The sequence below is a fragment of the Girardinichthys multiradiatus genome, chromosome 10, assembly GCF_021462225.1.
Source record: "Girardinichthys multiradiatus isolate DD_20200921_A chromosome 10, DD_fGirMul_XY1, whole genome shotgun sequence".
Taxonomy (NCBI): domain Eukaryota; kingdom Metazoa; phylum Chordata; class Actinopteri; order Cyprinodontiformes; family Goodeidae; genus Girardinichthys; species Girardinichthys multiradiatus.
The window spans coordinates 34,353,818-34,376,683 of record NC_061803.1 but is presented as its reverse complement, the minus strand read 5'-3'; the positions used below and the strand labels follow the sequence as shown (position 1 = coordinate 34,376,683).

The window sequence follows — 22,866 nt, the reverse complement described above, 5'->3', positions numbered from 1 at the left end:
GAATCCTAACAAATGCTTAATAAAGCAGAAATGCTATCAGAGGTTATTACATACTGTCCCACATCCAATTTAAACTTATTACCACTAACCCAACTGTGTATACTGATAAATTATCTGTAGTTACTTTCTTCAGTCCTATATTGTGGTATGGAATGTATATGATATTTCTATTCATGTCTTTTTCTTTTTTACTTTTATTGTACAGGCTAATAGGAAAAAATCTCGTTATTTTAAGATAAGTTCAGAATCTTCCTGAAGCATGCAATATTACCAAGTAATGTTCCTAAAAAAAAAACTTTATTTTGACAAATTCCAAAAGAATTGTCTGTAACTGTCACCGTACAAAGTGTTCTTCATGCTTTATTATTGAGAACTACAGGTCCTTCTCAAAAAATTAGCATATTGTGATAAAGTTAATTATTTTCCATAATGTCATGATGAAAATTTAACATTCATATATTTTAGATTCATTGCACACTAACTGAAATATTTCAGGTCTTTTATTGTCTTAATACAGATGATTTTGGCATACAGCTCATGAAAACCCAAAATTTCTATCTCACAAAATTAGCATATCATTAAAAGGGTCTCTAAACGAGCTATGAACCTAATCATCTGAATCAACGAGTTAACTCTAAACACCTGCAAAAGATTCCTGAGGCCTTTAAAACTCCCAGCCTGGTTCATCACTCAAAACCCCAATCATGGGTAAGACTGCCGACCTGACTGCTGTCCAGAAGGCCACTATTGACACCCTCAAGCAAGAGGGTAAGACACAGAAAGAAATTTCTGAACGAATAGGCTGTTCCCAGAGTGCTGTATCAAGGCACCTCAGTGGGAAGTCTGTGGGAAGGAAAAAGTGTGGCAGAAAACGCTGCACAACGAGAAGAGGTGACCGGACCCTGAGGAAGATTGTGGAGAAGGGCCGATTCCAGACCTTGGGGGACCTGCGGAAGCAGTGGACTGAGTCTGGAGTAGAAACATCCAGAGCCACCGTGCACAGGCGTGTGCAGGAAATGGGCTACAGGTGCCGCATTCCCCAGGTCAAGCCACTTTTGAACCAGAAACAGCGGCAGAAGCGCCTGACCTGGGCTACAGAGAAGCAGCACTGGACTGTTGCTCAGTGGTCCAAAGTACTTTTTTTCGGATGAAAGCAAATTCTGCATGTCATTCGGAAATCAAGGTGCCAGAGTCTGGAGGAAGACTGGGGAGAAGGAAATGCCAAAATGCCAGAAGTCCAGTGTCAAGTACCCACAGTCAGTGATGGTCTGGGGTGCCGTGTCAGCTGCTGGTGTTGGTCCACTGTGTTTTATCAAGGGCAGGGTCAATGCAGCTAGTTATCAGGAGATTTTGGAGCACTTCATGCTTCCATCTGCTGAAAAGCTTTATGGAGATGAAGATTTCATTTTTCAGCACAACCTGGCACCTGCTCACAGTGCCAAAACCACTGGTAAATGGTTTACTGACCATGGTATCACTGTGCTCAATTGGCCTGCCAACTCTCCTGACCTGAACCCCATAGAGAATCTGTGGGATATTGTGAAGAGAACGTTGAGAGACTCAAGACCCAACACTCTGAACACATTTTTCAGCACGACCTGGCTGCTATCGAAGCATCCTGGGCCTCCATAAGACCTCAGCAGTGCCACAGGCTGATTGCCTCCATGCCACGCCGCATTGAAGCAGTCATTTCTGCAAAAGGATTCCCGACCAAGTATTGAGTGCATAACTGTACATGATTATTTGAAGGTTGACATTTTTTGTATTAAAAACACTTTTCTTTTATTGGTCGGATGAAATATGCTAATTTTGTGAGATAGGAAGTTTGGGTTTTCATGAGCTGTATGCCAAAATCATCCGTATTAAGACAATAAAAGACCTGAAATATTTCAGTTAGTGTGCAATGACTCTAAAATATATGAATGTTAAATTTTCATCATTATATTATGGAAAATAATTAACTTTATCACAATATGCTAATATTTTGAGAAGGACCTGTATAACAGATACTGAGATTGTTCTGTTCCATTTCTTAATAATCTTTGTGTATTACTTTGTATCCAATGGCTTTTTCTCATTCGTATTTATTTACTCCTTATTTTGCAGGGTTTTGCATTAATATTTCCAATGTGTGTGAAATACAGGGAAGTACAGAATATGCCTGAAATCTGAAAGAACAAAGTTAAGGTGAGACGCCTTTTATTAAATACTCTGTTAGGCAACCTTAAAACTCTACAGAAAATTAGATGGTACACATACTCCATAATGAGAAAATATCACCAAAAATACCTTATCACAGAATCTTAAATCATTTACATTTTGTCAGTATCTTTGTAAAGTTTAATACATTTAATTCTAACTTTGATCAATCAAAAAGTTAAACATGCAATTAAAAAAAATGTTTGAATAAATGAGCTCTTTAAAAAGCTTAAAATATTTAGTTCTCACATTGCTTATGTGGAGATATATTCTGAGTGTGCATCATTATTATTATGTTCATAAACAGTGTGGGAAATAAAATGTATAACATGTATTAGTATAAAGACATTGTGTGGTCTGCAAAAGTATTTCTCACAAGGAGGTGAAGTGGAAAATTACTGAAGAACTGCAGGAGTGTGTGAAAAGTAGAGACTGACTTACTCCCTTCTCATATCAGTAGATACGGGGTGCAGCTGGTGGACAATGACTGTCTAAATATGGTAAAGCCGGAAAAGTTTGTACGTGACTACATGTGAGAAAAAAACTGTAAACAGGGCGCTGCCCATTTTCATGTGTGTTTTAATAAAAACAATGTGCCCAGTGGGAAGCTCTGAAGTCGTCTCGGTGTGTGTCCTGATCACATGAGAGCTTCCCCTGGTCCAGGTATTTTGAATTGCATACAGCTGTCTCCGTGTGATTTATTATAATGTGTTGTGAATTCCTCCAGGTTACGGTGAATAAACGAACGCGCAGAAGGCCTCTTTAAAAGGGGTACTTAAACACTTACTTACTTTTAAGTCATAACCTCCATCTTTCTCTATAAATCATGTGTTAAAACAGTGCTTTACTAAACAGAACAAAAAATATTTTACTTGCTGCTCACATTCATCAATTTTAGATTTAAAGATTACAAAGGTAATTCCTATGAGAGAACCACATGTGTGTACAGCTCTGAAAAGTTTTCTAAATTCGTACTCGTACTTGTCGTCTTCCGCTTTATCCGGGACCGGGTTGCGGGGGCAGCAGACTCAGCAGAGACGCCCAGACGTCCCTCTCCCCAGACACCTCCTCCAGCTCCTCCGGATGGAGCCCAAGGTGTTCCCAGGCCAGCCGAGAGACATAGTCCCTCCAGCGTGTCCTGGGCCGTCCCCTGGGCCTCCTCCCGGTGGGACGTGCCTGGAACACCTCCCGAGGAAGGCGTCCAGGAGGCATCCGGTATAGATGCCCGAGCCACCTCAACTGGCTCCTCTCGATGTGGAGGAGCAGCGGCTCTACTCCGAGCCCCTCCCGGATGGCCGAGCTCCTCACCCTATCTCTAAGGGAGTGCCCGGCCACCCTACGGAGGAAGCTCATTTCAGCCGCTTGTATCCGGGATTTCGTTCTTTCGGTCATGACCCAAAGTTCATGGCCATAGGTGAGGGTAGGAAGGTAGACTGACCGGTAAATCGAGAGCTTCGCTTTTTGGCTCAGCTTTCTCTTCACCACAACGGACCGGCACGGTGCCCCCATTACTGCAGCAGCCGCACCGATCCGTCTGTTGATCTCCCGCTTCCTTCTTCCCTCACTCGTGAACAAGACCCCGAGATACTTAAACACCTCCACTTGAGGCAGGAACTCCCCTCCAACCTGAAGAGGACAAGCCACCCTTTTCTGGTCGAGAACCATGGCCTCGGACTTGTTTTCTAAATTCCTGATACAGAATACATTTTAAGGACTCATTTCCTGTAAGCTCTGTGGTTCCTAGAGAATCAGAACCTCCACCAACACAGATCATTGGGACATCTGTTCCTGCTCCAACACACCTGATTTTATGCACTGAAGAAGACTTAGTTTTAAAGATGAAGTGTTAAAGAAGGAAAGAAAAACTATGACTTGCAAGTCTGTGTGCCCTGAGGACCAGCAGGCCTTACTATGAAGCTGAATCAAAAGCTTGGCTTAATATGTACAGCTGAAACAACACAGTAACAAGCCTAATCAGTTCACCAGTCATTTTCTGAGTATTGGTGTATGAATGTGTGTGTGTTTGTGAGTGGGCTTGCGTGAATGTGGCTCTGGTGTCTTGCTTTGAATGGTCGGTGTGACTACAAAGGCGCTATACAAGTTCAGTCCATTTAGCATTCAATTACCACACACAGAAAAATTAGACTGAAACAACATAATCAGATATACAGGTCCTTCTCAAAATATTAGCATATTGTGATAAAGTTCATTATTTTCCATAATGTCATGATGAAAATTTAACATTCATATATTTTAGATTCATTGCACACTAACTGAAATATTTCAGGTCTTTTATTGTCTTAATACGGATGATTTTGGCATACAGCTCATGAAAACCCAAAATTCCTATCTCACAAAATTAGCATATCATTAAAAGGGTCTCTAAACGAGCTATGAACCTAATCATCTGAATCAACGAGTTAACTCTAAACACCTGCAAAAGATTCCTGAGGCCTTTAAAACTCCCAGCCTGGTTCATCACTCAAAACCCCAATCATGGGTAAGACTGCCGACCTGACTGCTGTCCAGAAGGCCACTATTGACACCCTCAAGCAAGAGGGTAAGACACAGAAAGAAATTTCTGAACGAATAGGCTGTTCCCAGAGTGCTGTATCAAGGCACCTCGGTGGGAAGTCTGTGGGAAGGAAAAAGTGTGGCAGAAAACGCTGCACAACGAGAAGAGGTGACCGGACCCTGAGGAAGATTGTGGAGAAGGGCCGATTCCAGACCTTGGGGGACCTGCGGAAGCAGTGGACTGAGTCTGGAGTAGAAACATCCAGAGCCACCGTGCACAGGCATGTGCAGGAAATGGGCTACAGGTGCCGCATTCCCCAGGTCAAGCCACTTTTGAACCAGAAACAGCGGCAGAAGCGCCTGACCTGGGCTACAGAGAAGCAGCACTGGACTGTTGCTCAGTGGTCCAAAGTACTTTTTTCGGATGAAAGCAAATTCTGCATGTCATTCGGAAATCAAGGTGCCAGAGTCTGGAGGAAGACTGGGGAGAAGGAAATGCCAAAATGCCAGAAGTCCAGTGTCAAGTACCCACAGTCAGTGATGGTCTGGGGTGCCGTGTCAGCTGCTGGTGTTGGTCCACTGTGTTTTATCAAGGGCAGGGTCAATGCAGCTAGTTATCAGGAGATTTTGGAGCACTTCATGCTTCCATCTGCTGAAAAGCTTTATGGAGATGAAGATTTCATTTTTCAGCACAACCTGGCACCTGCTCACAGTGCCAAAACCACTGGTAAATGGTTTACTGACCATGGTATCACTGTGCTTAATTGGCCTGCCAACTCTCCTGACCTGAACCCCATAGAGAATCTGTGGGATATTGTGAAGAGAACGTTGAGAGACTCAAGACCCAACACTCTGGATGAGCTAAAGGCCGCTATCGAAGCATCCTGGGCCTCCATAAGACCTCAGCAGTGCCACAGGCTGATTGCCTCCATGCCACGCCGCATTGAAGCAGTCATTTCTGCCAAAGGATTCCCGACCAAGTATTGAGAGCATAACTGTACATGATTATTTGAAGGTTGACGTTTTTTGTATTAAAAACAATTTTCTTTTATTGGTCGGATGAAATATGCTAATTTTGTGAGATAGGAATTTTGGGTTTTCATGAGCTGTATGCCAAAATCATCCGTATTAAGACAATAAAAGACCTGAAATATTTCAGTTAGTGTGCAATGAATCTAAAATATATGAATGTTCAATTTTCATCATTACATTATGGAAAATAATTAGCTTTATCACAATATGCTAATATTTTGAGAAGGACCTGTATGTAGTCATGAAAATATTGACACATCCTATTAAATATTCATTAATACTTTTTTAGTTATCTTTTTAGTTATCTAAGGTTAGGATCCCCAACTCCCTAATAGAAAGTCCTGCTCCCTTTGGTTGAAATACCTTCAGTGAGCTGCATCTTGTAGCCATCTAAAAGTCTCTGACCTCGGTCTGAGAAAACCCTTTCCCTACTCCTCACTTAGCTGAGCTGTTTAAGGGGTTTCTTGCATACACTGCCTGTTTCAAGGAATCCCACAGCATCTTAGTGAAATCAACATCTGGGTTTTGACTCAATCCAGGACTTTCCAGGTAATTCTCAGCCATGTCACTTTTAAGTCCATGCTTAACAGTTGGTATGAGGCTCTTTTCATGAATGGAAAATCACGTTTATGTCAACAGTAGCCTGCCATAGGTCCTATGATGATGTCTTAGGGTTTTTAGAGAGTACCTATAGCATCTTGCTCCTAAGGTGAACCTGTTCAGACATGGGCATGTTAGTTGTTTTGAATGCTGCCCACTTGTATTTAATTTCCATACAGTTGAACAGCTGATTTCAAGCTACTTGAGAGACTCTAAATCTTTTAACAGATGTGGAAGGGAATATGTTAATTCCCAAATAACACAGAAGCCCAGTTTAGATAAGGAAATGTTCTTGGCGTGTGGGAAGATAAATGGATTTGCTTCTGTAAAAGCAGTCACTTAGGCCTGCTCAGAAAAAGTCCAGGTATGGCAATAATTATTAGCTGTCCAGCTCTCTATGTCAGGCAGACATACAGTGCAGAGTGCCAGAAACATTTACTAAAAGCATAGGATGAGAGTAGATTGGTTATACATCAAGGTGTCCTAAGTTTGGTTAAAGATGACCCTCTGCAGAAAACCCATTAATGTGCTCATCAGTTATGCTTCATCTTTCCTGAATCACTGAAGTTTTTTGGCAGCACTTTCAACATTTTAAACCACCAATTTAAAGAACCACCATCAAGCTTTGACCACAGTACCTAAAGCTGAAAGGTTACTCTGCTGCGTGAACAGCAATGTGTTTGTTCAGATGCTCTTGTCGCGAAAATCCTTTACTACAAAAATCACAAACATAAGGCCTCTCTCCTGTGTGCACTCTCATGTGGGTTTTGAGATTGTGTTGAAAACGAAACCTTTGTTCACACATATTGCAGAAAAATGGTTTTTCTCCAGAGTGTATCCTTGTGTGGACTTTAAGATGCGTCTTTCTACTAAATCTTTTACCACAAACATCACAGGCAAATGGTCTCTCACCTGAGTGGACCCTCAAGTGCTGCTTAAGGTTTGCCTTGACATGAAACTTTCTTCCACAATCATCACAGGAAAACGGTTTCTCCCCTGTGTGACTCCTCCTGTGTGCTGTGAGCGCAGGCTTTAATATAAATGTTTTACCACAAATGTCACAGCTATGTCCGCTCTCACCACTGTGAAACAGTTTGTGTTTTCGAGCGTAGGACATATATTTGAAGCTTTTACCACAGATATCACACTCAAATGGTTTCTCTGTAGTGTGAACAACCATGTGCGTTTTTAGAGTTTCTTCTTGTGAAAATGCTTTACTGCAAATACCACAAACAAACGGCTTCAGTCCAGAGTGGAGGCTCATGTGTTTTTTAAGAATATACGGACATTTGAATTGTTTTTCACACATAGTACAATGAAATGGTTTTTCTACTGCGTGCACCTTCATGTGCATTTTCAGAATCCTCCTTAAATGAAATGTTTTACCACAAACATCACAACCAAACGGTTTCTCTCCTAAGTGGAGTCTCTTGTGTGCTTGCAGAGCACTGTTTACCATAAAGCCTTTACCACAAAAATCACAACCAAAAGGTTTCTCACCTCTGTGAATCCTAAGGTGAACTGTAAGCTGTAAATGTCGTTTGAAGTTTTTACCGCATTCCTCACAGGTGAAGGATTTTTCTTGTTTGTGAACCATCATGTGTTTCTCCAGATTTCCCCTTTGGGAAAAATGTTTTCCACAGATATCACAACCAAACCGTTTGTAACCAGTTGAATGGGAATCCAAAGGTTCTTTGACTACAAGACATTTGCTTTTAACCAAACACATGGAAGAGCTTGGTCCTGTCTGAAGAAACAGCTTGGATACAAATTGCTTAGCAGACTCTGACTGAGGTTCTGTGTTCTCCCAATTTTTGAGACTCTTTTTAGTTTCTGGTTCAGAACCTGACAAAGGACCTTGCCAATCATCCTCATCACTGACTTCAGTCGCAGAAGAATCTGAAGAAATTTCATCAGTACTTAGCTGAAGGCAATATTTCGAACATAGTTCTGGTCCTCCACAATCATCTCCATCAGGTTCTGTTTGCATCTGTTCAGCTGAGCTGCTGGTTGAAGCCTCTGTCTCTCTGTTGTCTTCAGTTTTGACGTAAAGAAGCTCTGATAACTGAGGTTTCTCATCATCTTCCCCCTTCACAGCAGACTGCTCTCCTGTATGAGTGATCCACAGTTCCTCCTCTTCCTCCTTTATCTGGAGAGGTTCTAGGCTCTGTTGATGCAACCTGGAGTTCTGGTGGACAGGGAACACTGAAAAACACACAACAATTTAGAATTACTGCTAAACTTTTCATCACAAGTGTTCCTTTACCAGAAATCTATCAATAATTATGGAATAAAAAACATCCTTCAACTTTGCAGGATGGCATAATAATGCTTTTAAAAACCAAACTGATAAATGCAATATATTCGCAGTTGATGGGGTTAATGTCGTCATAATAACCCAAATTAATTCACATTGTAGAAAGAAACTTAAACAGCCGATTTATTCAAGAATAGTGCTGTTTTGTAGGTTAGAAATTGGAAGGTCTGGGAAGGATTGCCTAAAGACTGAACATGTGTAGATTGTTTAGTCAAGCCTAGTATGGCTTGGCTATGCAAAGCTGCAACTGAATGAAGCAGAAGACATCTGGAAGAATGTCCTTTGGACACATGAGACCAATGTAGAGATGTTTGGCTATAATGAAGCACGCCATGTTTGGAGAAAAACAATATCAACACAAATGTCAACCCCTGTCATGCATTATCACAACTGTATGCTCCATTAGGAGAACTAATTTAACTGGACCTGCTGGCACTTAACTGATCACCGAAAAAGATAAACACATTCTTTCGCCATACTCGTTTTAGCTTCTTATTTGTATAATCTATACTTGTTTCCAGCTAAATTATTTTGTTTGACCACATTCCCCACTCTGTGCTTAAATTTAGTCTAATACATACATGTATTTATGTAGCATCATGTAGTTTTTAGAATTCTTAAACTACCTTAACATGTTTGCAAGCCTGTGTTGTGCTCTGAAGCTACTTATTTTGTGAATTTGCTCTAAATAAATGAACTTAATCAGCTAACCAACTGAAATTATTGTATTCAGCTTATCATATCATGAAACAGTGAGTTAATTCATACATAAGATTCACATAAAAAATGAGAAAAGAGTTCAGAATAGTTACTTGTCCTGATTTGGTTGGACGTTAAAACAAAAATATAAGCATCCTGTAGAAACTCTCTTTATCCACTAGATGGCAGCAGATGTAACCAGCTGATTTATGGCTTAGACTTATCCTCTTAGCTAAACTGAGAACAACCAAATTTAAGATGTTAGAAAACTAACAGATTTAGTTATTTAGTTACATTGCATTAAATTTAAATGGTAATTAAGCGTTTAATGATAGTTTAAGGATAGTAAGCTTTGTGACTGTGATCAGAAATTTATAATATTTTTAAATAAAGGTAAACTTTAACAAGTTTTTTTGTCATTAAGAAGGATCATCTTAATCAGAAATGAAATAAAATGTTCTTCAGGACACAGCTGTAGGTACTTCTAGAAATTCAAAGCTGTTACCTAAAAAAACAAATGTTATATAAATACCAGCTATTTATATATAAGTGGCAGAACTACATTCAACATTTTTACTTAACACAATAATTACATATTAAATTGATAAAAATCCCAAGTTTTTTCCCCCAAATTATTTGTAATCAAATAACAGAATTTAATTGACACCATTATGCTCCTCCTACAGGCATTGAAGTCACTGTGCATTCAATTAAATCTACCAATCTACACTATGTCCGAATCATTTAAAATCATTTAATGAATTGTTCAATCATCAAAAGACCATTTTATATGAATAAAAAAGCTCACTGTATATTATTGACAGGTTTAAAATGCATGAATACATGGATGATGGTCAGACTGGCAAACAGCTTGATGCTCAGATAAATAGATGTATGCATATTAATACTGATGCATGGATTGATAGACAGATTTATATAGAGTCGAATACGATCTTGGTTACATTTGATGATAAAAAAAAAATATATAGGCACCGTCATTCTGGCATTATTAATTTGTAGATATTCTAGTAAACGAATCGGCTTAAATGCACCATGACCTTAAATCACGGACATAGAACTAAAACAGAAAATGGTGGGTTAACACTGGGCGTGAACAATTGTGCTGCGATGCTATGATCTACCATCAATAAACACTGTTTGTACAGCTGCAGCAGCATTTACTCACTTAGGATTTTCTTTTTCACAATCCTTGTTTGAAACCTTCACATCTTCAAGTAGGTCGAGGTTTCAGCCACATCACCTGTATCCTGTTTTTATGCTGCCTGAAACTGGAACCAGTAACAGATCAGCATTGGATCCAATAAAGTGTATCAGTAAGTGATGCCGCAGAGCAGAAATTCCGAAACCTTGGTCAGAAGTAATGGTTCCACTTTGTAACCCGTCCCCAGCCTGCCGTCCTTAGCTGAACAACACTGCGAGTTTTTAATGCTCGGAAACACGGATTAACTCTTTACTATTAGCTGCTTTAGCTCCACGGTGGCAAAACTCTTTGCTAACGAAGGCGAATTACCTTCTGTGCAGCAAACATAGGCTAGAAATAATCACAGTGGTTTAATAGAGACATGATTTCCTCATCAAGACTCTCCAGTCATTAGTGTCCTGCATCATGCATACATTTATTTCATATAATCCTCAAGATGTTTTCTTTCTGTCGGGAAATAATCTGCAAACGTAGCATCCATTTACTTTCTGCCCACTAACCAATGAATGACAAGTGAAGTTCCAGCTGGAGACGAAACTTCCTCTAACAAACAATAGTTTTTCAGAATAAAATGTGTGCAGAAATCTACTTAAAAAGATCTTTCAAACCAAATGTATTACATTCACATTTTTTATTGTTTCAAACATGTTCATTTTATCAGTAATTTATAATTTACTTAACATATAGCTCCATCTGATCAACTGTAATGTTTTATCTCTTAGCTTTATGTCTCTCATTTATCTTAGTTTTGTACAGCACTTTGAGTAAAGTTATATAAAAGTGCTTTATAAATATAACTTGAAATAGAATATAATTCAGTCCAACCACGGCTTTCATACATATTTATTACATAAATTTTAACAGATTTTCATTGCTTGTAATAAAACACATATTTTTGTGCAGATCACACAAAAAAGTAAAACCAAACACAAAAAGAAGTTTTTAAATCTTCAGCAGAGGACGGTGTTGCAACGGGTGTTTAACATTTCTCCACAAATCATAATAACAAGAGAACCAACCTAACCTTTCACAGACAAACATTAATTATAGGACTTTAACGACTTAACCTGCAGCACCATACCAAGTAACTAAAAAACGAATGAATGAAAAATATAAATCAAAACCTCAGAGGCCGATCTATTTGGTGTTGAGTTAACCCAATGTGAAGAAGATTTATACATTAGCAAACCTACAGAGAGAAGTTACACAAATGACTTAAATAATCAGAGGTGACAAGATAACTCAGACACACTTTAAACTTATAATCAAGACATTTTATGCTTATTTAGGAAACAAAGCATTTTAATTTAGAGGATGGTTCTGTAAGGTTATATTCAACAGGCTAAAATTCACTCAACAAGTCACTTTAATTTTTATACAAGGAACACTTGCTTTAAACTGTATATTTACATCCATTACTTTCACCAAACTGATCTTTTCTCAGAATCTGGACAAAAAATTGAAAAAATATTACAAATATACAAAATATTACAGAGGCAGAACTTCTGAATAGGCTCCATTTATTTAGTATTTACAGCTGTTTAGAGGTTCCTCCATCCCTGCCACAAAGCTTGGGTTAGTAACACATAAAGGCTTATTAGGCCCGAGCAGGAAAACTGTAAGGGTCTATTGTAATTGTAGGAATTCTTAGTATTATTATTCCGTTGCGTCTTTGCGGGGCAATATGGGGACTTTGCCATGCACCAAAACTCACCAAATTTTACCCAAAATTGTCCCCCGCGTGAAATTCTTCATCCTTAATGTCATCGCTAGTGGGCGTGGCCAACCCTCTTAGCCATGCCCCCAAACGTGAGAAAGGCCGAACCATAAGTTGTAGAGATCTGTCAAATTTGGCACACAGGTAGAGCTCCTCAAACCAAGAAAAAAAAAGTCTCTTGAGGGTATGAACTAAAACGCACAGGAAGTCGGCCATTTTGGGTCAAAGGCCGATTTTTGGCAGTTTTTCACTTTTACTCACCTCAAACTTTAACGAACTCCTCCTAGGGATTTTGAGCTATCGGCTTCATATTTGGTCAACATGCAGTTAAGGCATGGGGGATTAAAAGTTATCAAAGTCGTGAGTTTTTGGGCATGTTTAGGGGGCGTGGCCGGGACACGAACTTGGCATTCGCGCTCAAAGTGAAAAAATGCAATAACTTTCCCAAAGAAATGCCAAATCAAACCAAAGTTGGCATGAAGGAGGACCTTCTGGTTCCCGACAATCCTATAGGGTCATATGCTGACATCATCAAAGCCACGCCCCCTCAGAACAGGAAGTCACTTTTTTAACTTGGAAAGGTACCTCTCTGACCCTCTTGACCCAATCAACTTGAAAGTGTGTCAGAAGACAGATAACTAGTGGGTCTAGCTTCGTTTGAAGCACAGTAACTTTTCATAAAAGGGCGTGGCCGTGGTGGCGCGGCAAAGTTGGACGTCACACCTTGGTCATACGTTTGGCTTTAATTTCCACATACATCATCTGATCTGTACCAAATTCAATGTGATTGATCCTAGTCCAGTCCCCAACAGACATCTGATGACATATTTGGTGGGCGTGGCCTAATTCGTCCACAGCGCCCCCTGGAAAATAAAACAATCAGCCCCAAGCCATGCTTTGATCGAGGAATCTGAAATTTGGTACACACATGTAACTTCTCAGGACTTACAAAAATGTCTCTTGGAGCATTGGTCCAAATCCAACAGAAAGTCAGCCATTTTGGATTGAAGTTGCCATTTTGTCCCTGTTTTGGGCATTTCTAGCCCGCATATCTGAGTGAACTCCTCCTACAGCTTTTGACTTAGAGACTTGAAAATCACTCAGTATACTCTTAAGGGATTGGGGATCAAAAGTTATCAAAAGCTTTTTGATACATGAAAGCGTGTGGGCGTGGCTAATCCTAAAATCTGGCTTCTCGCCATAAAACATGCAATTGATATAGCTCCTTCAAGGAAGGTCACAGAGACCTGAAACCTTCTGAGATTGATCTGCGTCTGGCCCTGAACCATATTCACTGATCAGATGCTGACATCATTGAAGCCCCGCCCCCTGAGAACAGGAAGTGTCGTGTTTTCCTTTAGAGAGTCAATTTTTGATGTTCTTCACCTAATCAATGTGAAACTATCCCAAGTAGCAGATAACATGATGGTCTTAGAAAGTCGCCAGTATTGACTGACATTGCTGGAGGGTGTGGCTGTGGCGGCGTGGCGAATTTTGATGCCAGGCCATGGCCATACATTTGCTTCTAAATTACACATGCATGGTCTGATTCACTCCAAAATAAATATGGTTGATCTTTGTCAGCCCCCAAGGACCTCTATTGGATTACATTGGAATTTGGATCAACAGCGCCCTCTAGGTCACTTCATCCTCGGATCCACTTGAAATGTAGTATACATGATCATGAGTTAATGATGGACATTTTGTCACAGTCAATAGATGACATCACTTTAGCTCCGCCCACTAATAAACAAATGAGTGTAGCTTCCATATCGGAAGATCCGATTCACTCCAAACTGAATATGGTTGATCTGTGTCACCCCCCAAACAGCTCTATTGGATTACATTGAAATTTGGATCAACAGCGCCCCCTAGGACATATCCAGTGCTCCATCTCCCTCATACATCACCGGATCCACTTGAAATGTAGTATACATCATCATGGATCAATGCTGAACATGTTGCCACAGTCAGTTCATTACATCATTTCAGCTCCACCCACCAATAAAAAACTCAATGCAGCTTCCATCTGGAAGGTTGGATTTCCCCCAAATTTTAAATGCTTCTCGCCAGATGAAAACTCTGCATGACCAAAGATCATATGACATGTCGCTCACTGTCTCTCCTAGTGGATATGTGTGGAACTTAATGGCAGCCTCGTCGGTCATGCACAGCTGGCAATGCCAGGCTCCCGCGGTCGCTGCACAGGCCAAGTTGCGCTGAGGTGCGAGGGCCTTCAAGGCTGCTTGCAGCTTTATTTCCCATTTATTATTCCCACTGGTATGGAAAGGTATCTAGTGGGGGCAGAGCCTCCATCGATACATAATAAATTCATGTTTAAAGGTTAAAGGTAGCTGGAGAGTTTTATTCAATTTAATTCAGTTCAGTTCGTTTATAAAGTACCAATTCACCACAAAATAGATGAAAATAATCCCCGAGTTTCAGATCGAATGTTTGGGAAAATCTTCTCTGCATGTTTTAGATGTCTTCCCGCTCCAACACACCCGATTTAAAAGAATAATTCAGAAGAGTGAGCAGTCACTATCAGAGCCTTTTAAAATGTAACCGATGAAGCAAAATTAAATTCAGGTTTAATTAATCCTATGTATTCTGGATCTGGAAATACAGAATATGAATACAGAAGAAAAAATATATTTTTTGAGTTCATGTTTCCTGAGCGATTTTAACTTACTGTGGAAATTTATAGAATGATTTACAGACACTAAATATGTACTAAGAGAAGGTGTGCCCACAGCAATTACTAGGGAAATATTCACAGCTTAATCAACCATAGAAAAACAGTCATGAGTCGCAGCCCACATGAACACTCATGTGTCTCTTCAGATTCCCTTGTTGTGAAAATCCTTTAGTGCAAACATTACACACAAACGGTTTCTCTTTCGTGTGAACACGCATGTGTCTATTCAGAGAGACTTGTTGTGAGAACGCTTTGCTACAAACACCACAAACAAACGGTTTCTCTCCTGAATGACCTTTCATGTGATTCTCCAGATGACGCTTTTGATTAAACCTGCTTTTACAGACGTCGCAACCAAACGGTCTCTCCTCTGTGTGGAGTCTCACATGTCGCTTCAACTGGATTTCATCTACAAAAAGTTTACTGCAATCACTACAACTAAATGGTGCGGTGTGAACCATCATGTGCTTTCTCAGATAGACTTGTCGTGAAAATCCTTTATTACAAACGCTACAAATAAACGGTTTCTCTCCCGTGTGAACACGCATGTGACCCTTTAGGCTTTCTTTTCGTGAAAAGCCTTTGCTGCAAACGCTACAAATAAATGGTTTCTCTCCTGTGTGAACACGCATGTGACTCTTTAGTGTCTCTTGTAGTGAAAACCGTTTATTACAAATATCACAAACAAATGGTCTGTCTGTTGTGTGGATCCTCATGTGCTTTTTAAGACATTCCTTTATCTTAAATCTGGTACCACAGACATCACAGGAAAATGGTTTTTCTTCTGAATGGACTACCAGGTGAGTTTTAAGAAATTTCTTTGCATGAAACCTGCGATCACAAACATTACAGGCAAACGGTCTCTCCCCAGTGTGGAGTCTCATATGCGTCTGAAGAAAACGTTTTTCTTTAAATCCTTTACCACAAAGATCACAGCTATGTTCTCTTATTCCAGTGTGAGTCATCATGTGTAATTTAACCGATGTTTTATGTTTGAATCTTTTGCCACAGAAAACACAACCAAATGGCTTCTCTCCTGCATGGACTTCAACCTGCGCCATAAGGCCAGAACACAGTTTAGATGTTTTACCTCCTTTCTTAACTGTTATGTCACTTGGTTGAAAAGAACAAAATGGATCTGGGTTCCAGTCTGCGTCCGGTCCTCCAAAGTCGTCTCCATCAGGTTCTGTCTCCATCAGCTCAGCAGAGCTGCTGGTTGGAGCTTCTCTTTCTCTGTCGTCTTGAGTTTTGACTTGATGAAGTTCAAACAACTGAGATTTCTTTTCATCTTCAAGCTTCACAACAAGCTGCTCTTCTTCCTGGCTGATCCACAGTTCCTCCTCTTCCTCCTTTATGTCAAGGAGCTCTGGGTCCTGCTGGTCAGAACTGGAGCTCCAGTCATGGACATACTCTTCTTTTATCACCACCATCTGGACTGGGAACAAAGAAACACACACTGACATTAACTGCTTGCAAACAATGAAACTAAAAGAAAGAAATATCGTGATCTATTTATACAAAAAGCTCATTTTATCAGCGGTTTCTGTGCCTGATCTAAATAGACATCAAACAAGTAGAATAAAATAATAATAATAATGATATATCAATTATATCAAAACAAAAATTCTTATTTTTATTCATCTCTAATTAGTCAATAACCAATCAAAAGGAGTAAATTATTCCCCTTAATCACGAAGTCACCTTTTTGCATACTAACGTCAAAGAATAAGCAATTTCACCTTGGGATCAATAAAGTATATTCTATTCTATTATAAAGAGGAGACTTAAATGATATGTTTTGCACATATTTATCAGTGGTGGCTGTTGTAGGTATGGCCCGAATGGGCAGCGGCCTGGGGAGTCATTAAAAATGAGGGGCAGACAAGAACTAGACAAAAAAAATACCGTCATATTTGATTAATTAGAAAATTATATTCTAGTAATTCAATTTACTAAGTGAAACACATTATATAGATTAATTCCATGCAGACTGATGCTTTAAAGCCTTTATTTCAGTTAATTATGATAATTGTAAGTGGGAATAATGAGAAGAACATTTAATACCTGCTTAAAAGGTTATTTTTAAAAGGTACTTTTAATCTGAGCAGTGAGCCTCATTGGAATGTACATTCTAATGCATTGACTGTAACTGCATCAAACTCATCCAGTCTATGTTTTCTGTTGCTTTTATGCATGTGCAGTCAATGAGGGGTTGGTGCTTCTGCTTACTGCTGAGAACACGGAGACTACTTGATATACTGGGAGTGGGACTCTCCTGCATTTTTATCAAGGCCCAGAATTCAGAGGATTTCCTGCATTTAAATGGTTATGGGAAGGCAGTAGGAGGGGCTTGCCCAGGACGCCATTCCTGCAGAAACCAATACTGATTATCAGAATCATAATATTGACACTTCTACTGAAATTGAATGATTAAATTGAAACTAGTTGCTAAAATAAAAAAATAGGCTATTAGGAAGTTCTGAAAAGAACTGAAAATGAGTGTTCAGAGTACCATTAGCAGACAAAAGGTCTATCAAACGAATATCAGCGTATCTCTCTGAAATTTAAACGCAACAATTTGTTGATAATTTGGAGTGCTAAATACTTGACTTAAATTTAAGTGGGGAAACTAAGCAAGTGCGATATTAGATGAACAAGATATTACACGTGTTCAAACATTGCTAATAAACTACTTTTAATGTTTTGCTAGATTTTTAGCAAGATAGTAATCTTCTGTTCTGCTGTCACTTTAAAATCTGATAACGTTTTATTTCATATATGAGGTTTCTACAAGCTTTCCTTTTCAAAATCAAAATCCTTTCCAGACTCACATTTCATTTTCAGGATTTTTAGAATATTCTGGATATTTTAATAGAAAACATTGTCCTATTTGGGTTCAACTATCTGTGTGTTGATCCTGTCACTGGTTATCTAATGAGGTGGTAGAATAGCTGCTGATCTGTTGTGTTATTCATTGTGCATTACGTTCATGTTTTAGGTGTTTTAAATTGTTTTTTATTTATATGACTGGTGCCTTGGCCAGGTCTCCCCAACAACAGAACCATAAAATTGGTTTCTGATGGGCATCAAAACAAACTAATGCAAAATGAAAAGCAATTAGACTAGACTGGATTATCTTACTTTAACTATAGATTATTTCATTCATAGTGTTTAAATTTATTTAGTTAGTTAATATAAAAGTCAATAATTAGTTTGTCATGTAAAGTGGACCCAGTGTAAGTAAGAGCCACTGCTCTACAGTGTGTCCTGTCATTTATGTTGCAGCAAATCAAGATTCAAGATTAAGAGACTCATCTGAACATAAATTAATACAAAAAGTCCTTTATGCTGCAATTTTCTATTCTTCAGATAACTTAATAAGCAAAAAAAGGCTGGAAAATAAAACGTTTTTGCACATAATTAGTCATTGTGTATCTGAATCAGTGTTTTGGTCTGATGGAACCAAACTGGAACCTTTGGGCAGCAAAAACAACAAAACATCTTGTGCTGCAGATGTGCTTGATGGTGCGAGTTTTTGACTTGTCAAAAAAATTTAAAGATTTCTTCTGGCTCAGAGTTTATCTGTTCTTTCTTTCTAGGTGAAATGACTAAAGGAGCTACATCCATTAACATTTACTTTTCATTCCCATAGAAAGTACTCCTGGATCAGTGCTTCTGTGTTCTCTTTGTGTCTCTGCTCTGTTCTCTCAAACCCCCAGTCGGTCGTGGCAGATGGCCGCTCACACTGAGCCTGGTTCTGCTGGAGGTTTCGTCCTGTTAACAGGGAGTTTTCCTCTCCACTGTCGCTACATGCATGCTCAGTATGAGGGATTGCTGTAAAGTCAATACCAGTGACTGTCCACTGTCTCTACATGCTCATCCAGGAGGAGTGAATGCTGCAAGTCACTGACTGGATGCAATCTGCTGGGTTTCCTTAGATAGAAAAACTTTTTATCCAATTTGAATAAATAACTGAATCTGACTGAACTGTTCAATGGTTAGGATTAATTGGAATGTATGTACCTGACTGTTGTGAAGTGCCTTGAGACAACATGTGTTGTGAATTGGCTCTATATAAATAAACTGAACTGAATTGAATTCTGATTCAGATCAAACACATTTTAATATCAGACAACGATAACTTCAGTATATATAAACAATCAGTTTTCAAATCATGATTTCATATATTAAAAGGAAAAGGGGATATCCAAACCAATCCGCCCACCCCCCATTGAATGAATCACGGTTAACTGTGATTATCCACATTGTTTGGAAAGCTGAGTTCAGTTTCACTAACCACACCCAGGCCTCATTACTGCCAGACCTGTAGAATCCAAAACAAAAAAACCTGTTCGACAACCTGATCTAGGCTAAAACAGACCAAAAAGCAACACATCATATGCAGATCTAAAGAAACCCTGAAATACATAAGGAACAATGTCACTTACACCCATCAGTCTGCTAAGGGTTAAAAAGCCATTTCTAAGGCTTTGGGACTCCAGGGAACCACAGACAGTCATTATCCACAAATGGAGAAAACATGGAATGGCAGTGAACCTTCCCAGGAGTGGCTGGGCTACCATAATTGCTCCAAGAGCACAGCGATGACTCATCTGTGAGGCCACTAAAGATGCCAGAAAAACATCTAAAGCACTGCAGGCCTAAGGTCAGCACTCATGATTTAACAAAAAAGAAAAAAAAAAACTGTAACCTTGGAAGAGAGCCAGAGTGAAAACCACTGCTGAGCAAAGAGAACACAGATGCTTGTCCAGAGTCTGCCAAAACACATCTTAATGATCTCTGAGCAACATTTTCCTGATGGGCTACATGCTGCACAGTGCAGAAATGTCTGCCAACCTCACAGATTTCTTCTGTTTCAGCTTTTTGGTCACAATGACATGTTTTGGATCTTCAAACAAATTATAATATCAGACAAGATAACCTGAACAAATATAAAAAGCAGTTTACAACTGATGATTAAATCTTTTAAGTGAATAAAAGCTATCAAACCAATCTGGACTTACCAGGTTGTGCCACACCTGGCAACAACAACTAGCATTAATCATTCGTGATGATCTTGAACATATTTACTATGTCACTACAGCAAAGGTAATGAAACCACACCATCCAAAAAGTTCCACTTTTCACTCATCACGCCAAAGAATATTTTAGAAATCATTAAAACCTTTTCCTGTCTAATGAGACGGACCTTTGTGTAGTTTTTGGTCGGCTTTGGATATTGCTTTGGCTCTCTGTCATGGCTGTCATTTTTGCCCAGGCTCTCTTTCTTATTGTTGAAACATGAACCCTGACCTTAACTGAGGCCTGCAGTGTTTTAAATGTTCTGGGTTCCTTTGTGACCTCCTGGATGAGTAATTTATGCAGTCTTGAAGTAATTATGGTCAGCCAGTCTCTAATGGGAAGGTTAACCACTGTTCCATGTTTTCTCCATATGTGGATAATGGCTCTCTAGTGGTTCATTAGAGGCACAATTCTTAGAAATGGCTTTTAACCCCTTGTAAAGGGATCTATGTGATTTTTGTCATATTTTTTCACACTGGGACATGATGCATTGTCCTTCATGTTGTCAGACAGGCCCTATTTAAGAGATCTTTTGATCCTACAAATCTGGCAGTTATCGGGCCTGGGTGTGGTTAGTGAAACTGAACAATGTGGCTAGTGACAGTTAGTGACTTTGTATTTACTAAAGTCTTTATCTGATATGATTTTGTTTTTTGATGATCTGAAACATGTAGGTGTGACAAAAAAGCTAAAAAAAAAAAAAAAAGAGAGACCGGGAAGAGGGCAAACAGGAAAAACTGAGTCCCACATCAGAGGAGCAACACGTCTCTAAACTGAAACAGGAAATTACAACAGATACTTGAATAGTGCCAAAATTTACAAACTAATTTATTTTACAAGCAATCATTCAACACTATGGTAATCTGCAGCAAAGGCATTTCCTCCAACACAATGTAGCCTTCATTTAAAAGCCCCTACATGCTCAACTTATATGTCTACTATCATTATTTTGGTTTTTTGTGTTTCTCTGGTCTGTCTTACTCCACCGTCATGTTTAAGCAACAAAAAAAAACTTTCAGAATTAAGCTCCATTTTGTTTTGGACCTGGAGTGGTTAGATGTCATTTCTGATGATGTACCTGTGATGGACCAGTGACCTGTCCAGGCTGTACTTTTCTGATGCAGTGACTCCTGGGATATTTTTAAATATGTTTTATCATTTAATCCTTTCCGCAGTCCAGCAGCTATTTTATTAATTCCAGCCAGAGTTAATTTTCTCCTATCCAGTCAAACAAATGTGTGTCACTTACTGAGATCTTTGCTGTCTTGTTTCTGCTCCAGTTCTGATGTGGATGCTCCAGGTACGTTAGGAACCAAACTGATCCCTCCAGGGTCTTCTGCTTCAAACTTCATAATTTCAGACATCCTGGCTCCACTTGGGATTCTCCTTTTCACAATCCTTGTTTGCAACCTTCACATGTTCTAGTAGATCACGGTTTCCGCCATTTATCGTATCTTCTGTTTTTCTGCTTCCTGAAACTGGAATCAGGCACAAATCCGCGTCTGACCAAATAAAGTGAAATAACACCAAAGAAACCGAGCTGAAGTGATGCTGCAGATCGGAGAGTCTGAAATCTTGGTCAGAACTTCTGGTTCCACTTTAACTGCCTCCAGTCTCTCGGTCCTCAGCTGAACAAGTATCAGATGAGGTGTCCACAGACGGCGTGGTCCTCCCCGCACAGTCTCACTAACTAAGCCTGTGGACTCGTCTTGTGGACCTAACCCAATAACTTTAAAAGCTCAGAAGCACTGGTTAAGTCTCTACTGTTAGCCGCTTTAGCTCCACGGTTGCTAACAGCCCAGTTTCTTTGCTAATGAAGGCTAATTACATTTTGTGCTGCTATATTCGGCTGGAAATAATCACAGCGAATAAAAAAAAAACACGTCGAAGAAGTGTTCTCCGGAAGACTCCCGCAGAGACAGTCGTCCGACACACACAATACGCTTTTCTTCTGTCTGGACCTACCCAGTCAAGCTAACATTATTACATTTAATAACTTTTGCTCACTGACCAATGAATGACAAGTAAAGTTCTGACTCGTAAAACAATTTCCTCTTTCAGCCTTTAGATTTTCATAATAAAAGGATGGAAATTAAATTATTTAACACATTTCTCAGCCTATAATATTATGTTATTGCCAGTCACTGTCTTTAATATCTCATAAAAACAATAAATAAATTCAGTTTTCTTATATATCACCAATTGACAAAAAAGACACCCCATGGCACTTTATAGCAAAACATGGCTGGCTTATCTATCTATCTATCTATCTATCTATCTATCTATCTATCTATCTATCTATCTATCTATCTATCTATCTATCTATCTATCTATCTATCTATCTATCATCATTTTATTTGCAATAGATCTGACCCACATACGGAGAACACTCTGGAGAACAGAATGAGTAAAAGGTTGTTTATTAGGAAGATGATAATCAGGAACGTAATGGTCAAAAATCTCACTGTATGGAGAGAGGGGAAGAGGTTGAGTCACTTGAGATCACTGACTTTATCTGGGAATGTAGGATGGATACGAAGACTTGTAGGTAAACGGAGACGAACAACAGACAGACTAATTATAGTCTCAATCTCAAAGGGACCGATGAAACGAGGCGAAAGCTTCTGTGACATAGACTTAAGGGGTATATCTCGTGCAGACAGCCACACCTTCTGTCCAGGCTGGTATTCAGGTGCAGGTCTGCGTTTACGATCAGCAAAATGTTTGTTCTAAGCAGTATGGTGTGAGCTCTGGACAGTAGAATTCCAAATGTTCTTGCAGCGGTA

At 39.4% G+C, this 22,866-nt stretch overlaps 2 protein-coding genes across 2 annotated transcripts; both read right to left on the bottom strand.

The window, feature by feature from the left end:
- Nucleotides 1–5,875: 5,875 nt before the first annotated feature.
- LOC124875473 (gastrula zinc finger protein XlCGF26.1-like) lies at nt 5,876–11,065 on the bottom strand. Its single transcript, XM_047377652.1, has 3 exons — nt 10,729–11,065; nt 10,548–10,650; nt 5,876–8,550 (listed from the first exon to the last, which is right to left on the bottom strand). Coding segments are annotated over exons 2-3 (1,554 nt in total). The 5' UTR covers nt 10,549–10,650; nt 10,729–11,065; the 3' UTR covers nt 5,876–6,997.
- Nucleotides 11,066–14,644: 3,579 nt separating this feature from the next.
- Nucleotides 14,645–22,076, bottom strand: LOC124875274 (zinc finger protein OZF-like). Its single transcript, XM_047377319.1, has 2 exons — nt 21,330–22,076; nt 14,645–16,433 (listed from the first exon to the last, which is right to left on the bottom strand). Exons 1-2 carry the CDS (start codon nt 21,442–21,444, stop codon nt 15,103–15,105), a joined length of 1,446 nt encoding a protein of 481 aa, XP_047233275.1. The 5' UTR covers nt 21,445–22,076; the 3' UTR covers nt 14,645–15,102.
- Nucleotides 22,077–22,866: the final 790 nt, after the last annotated feature.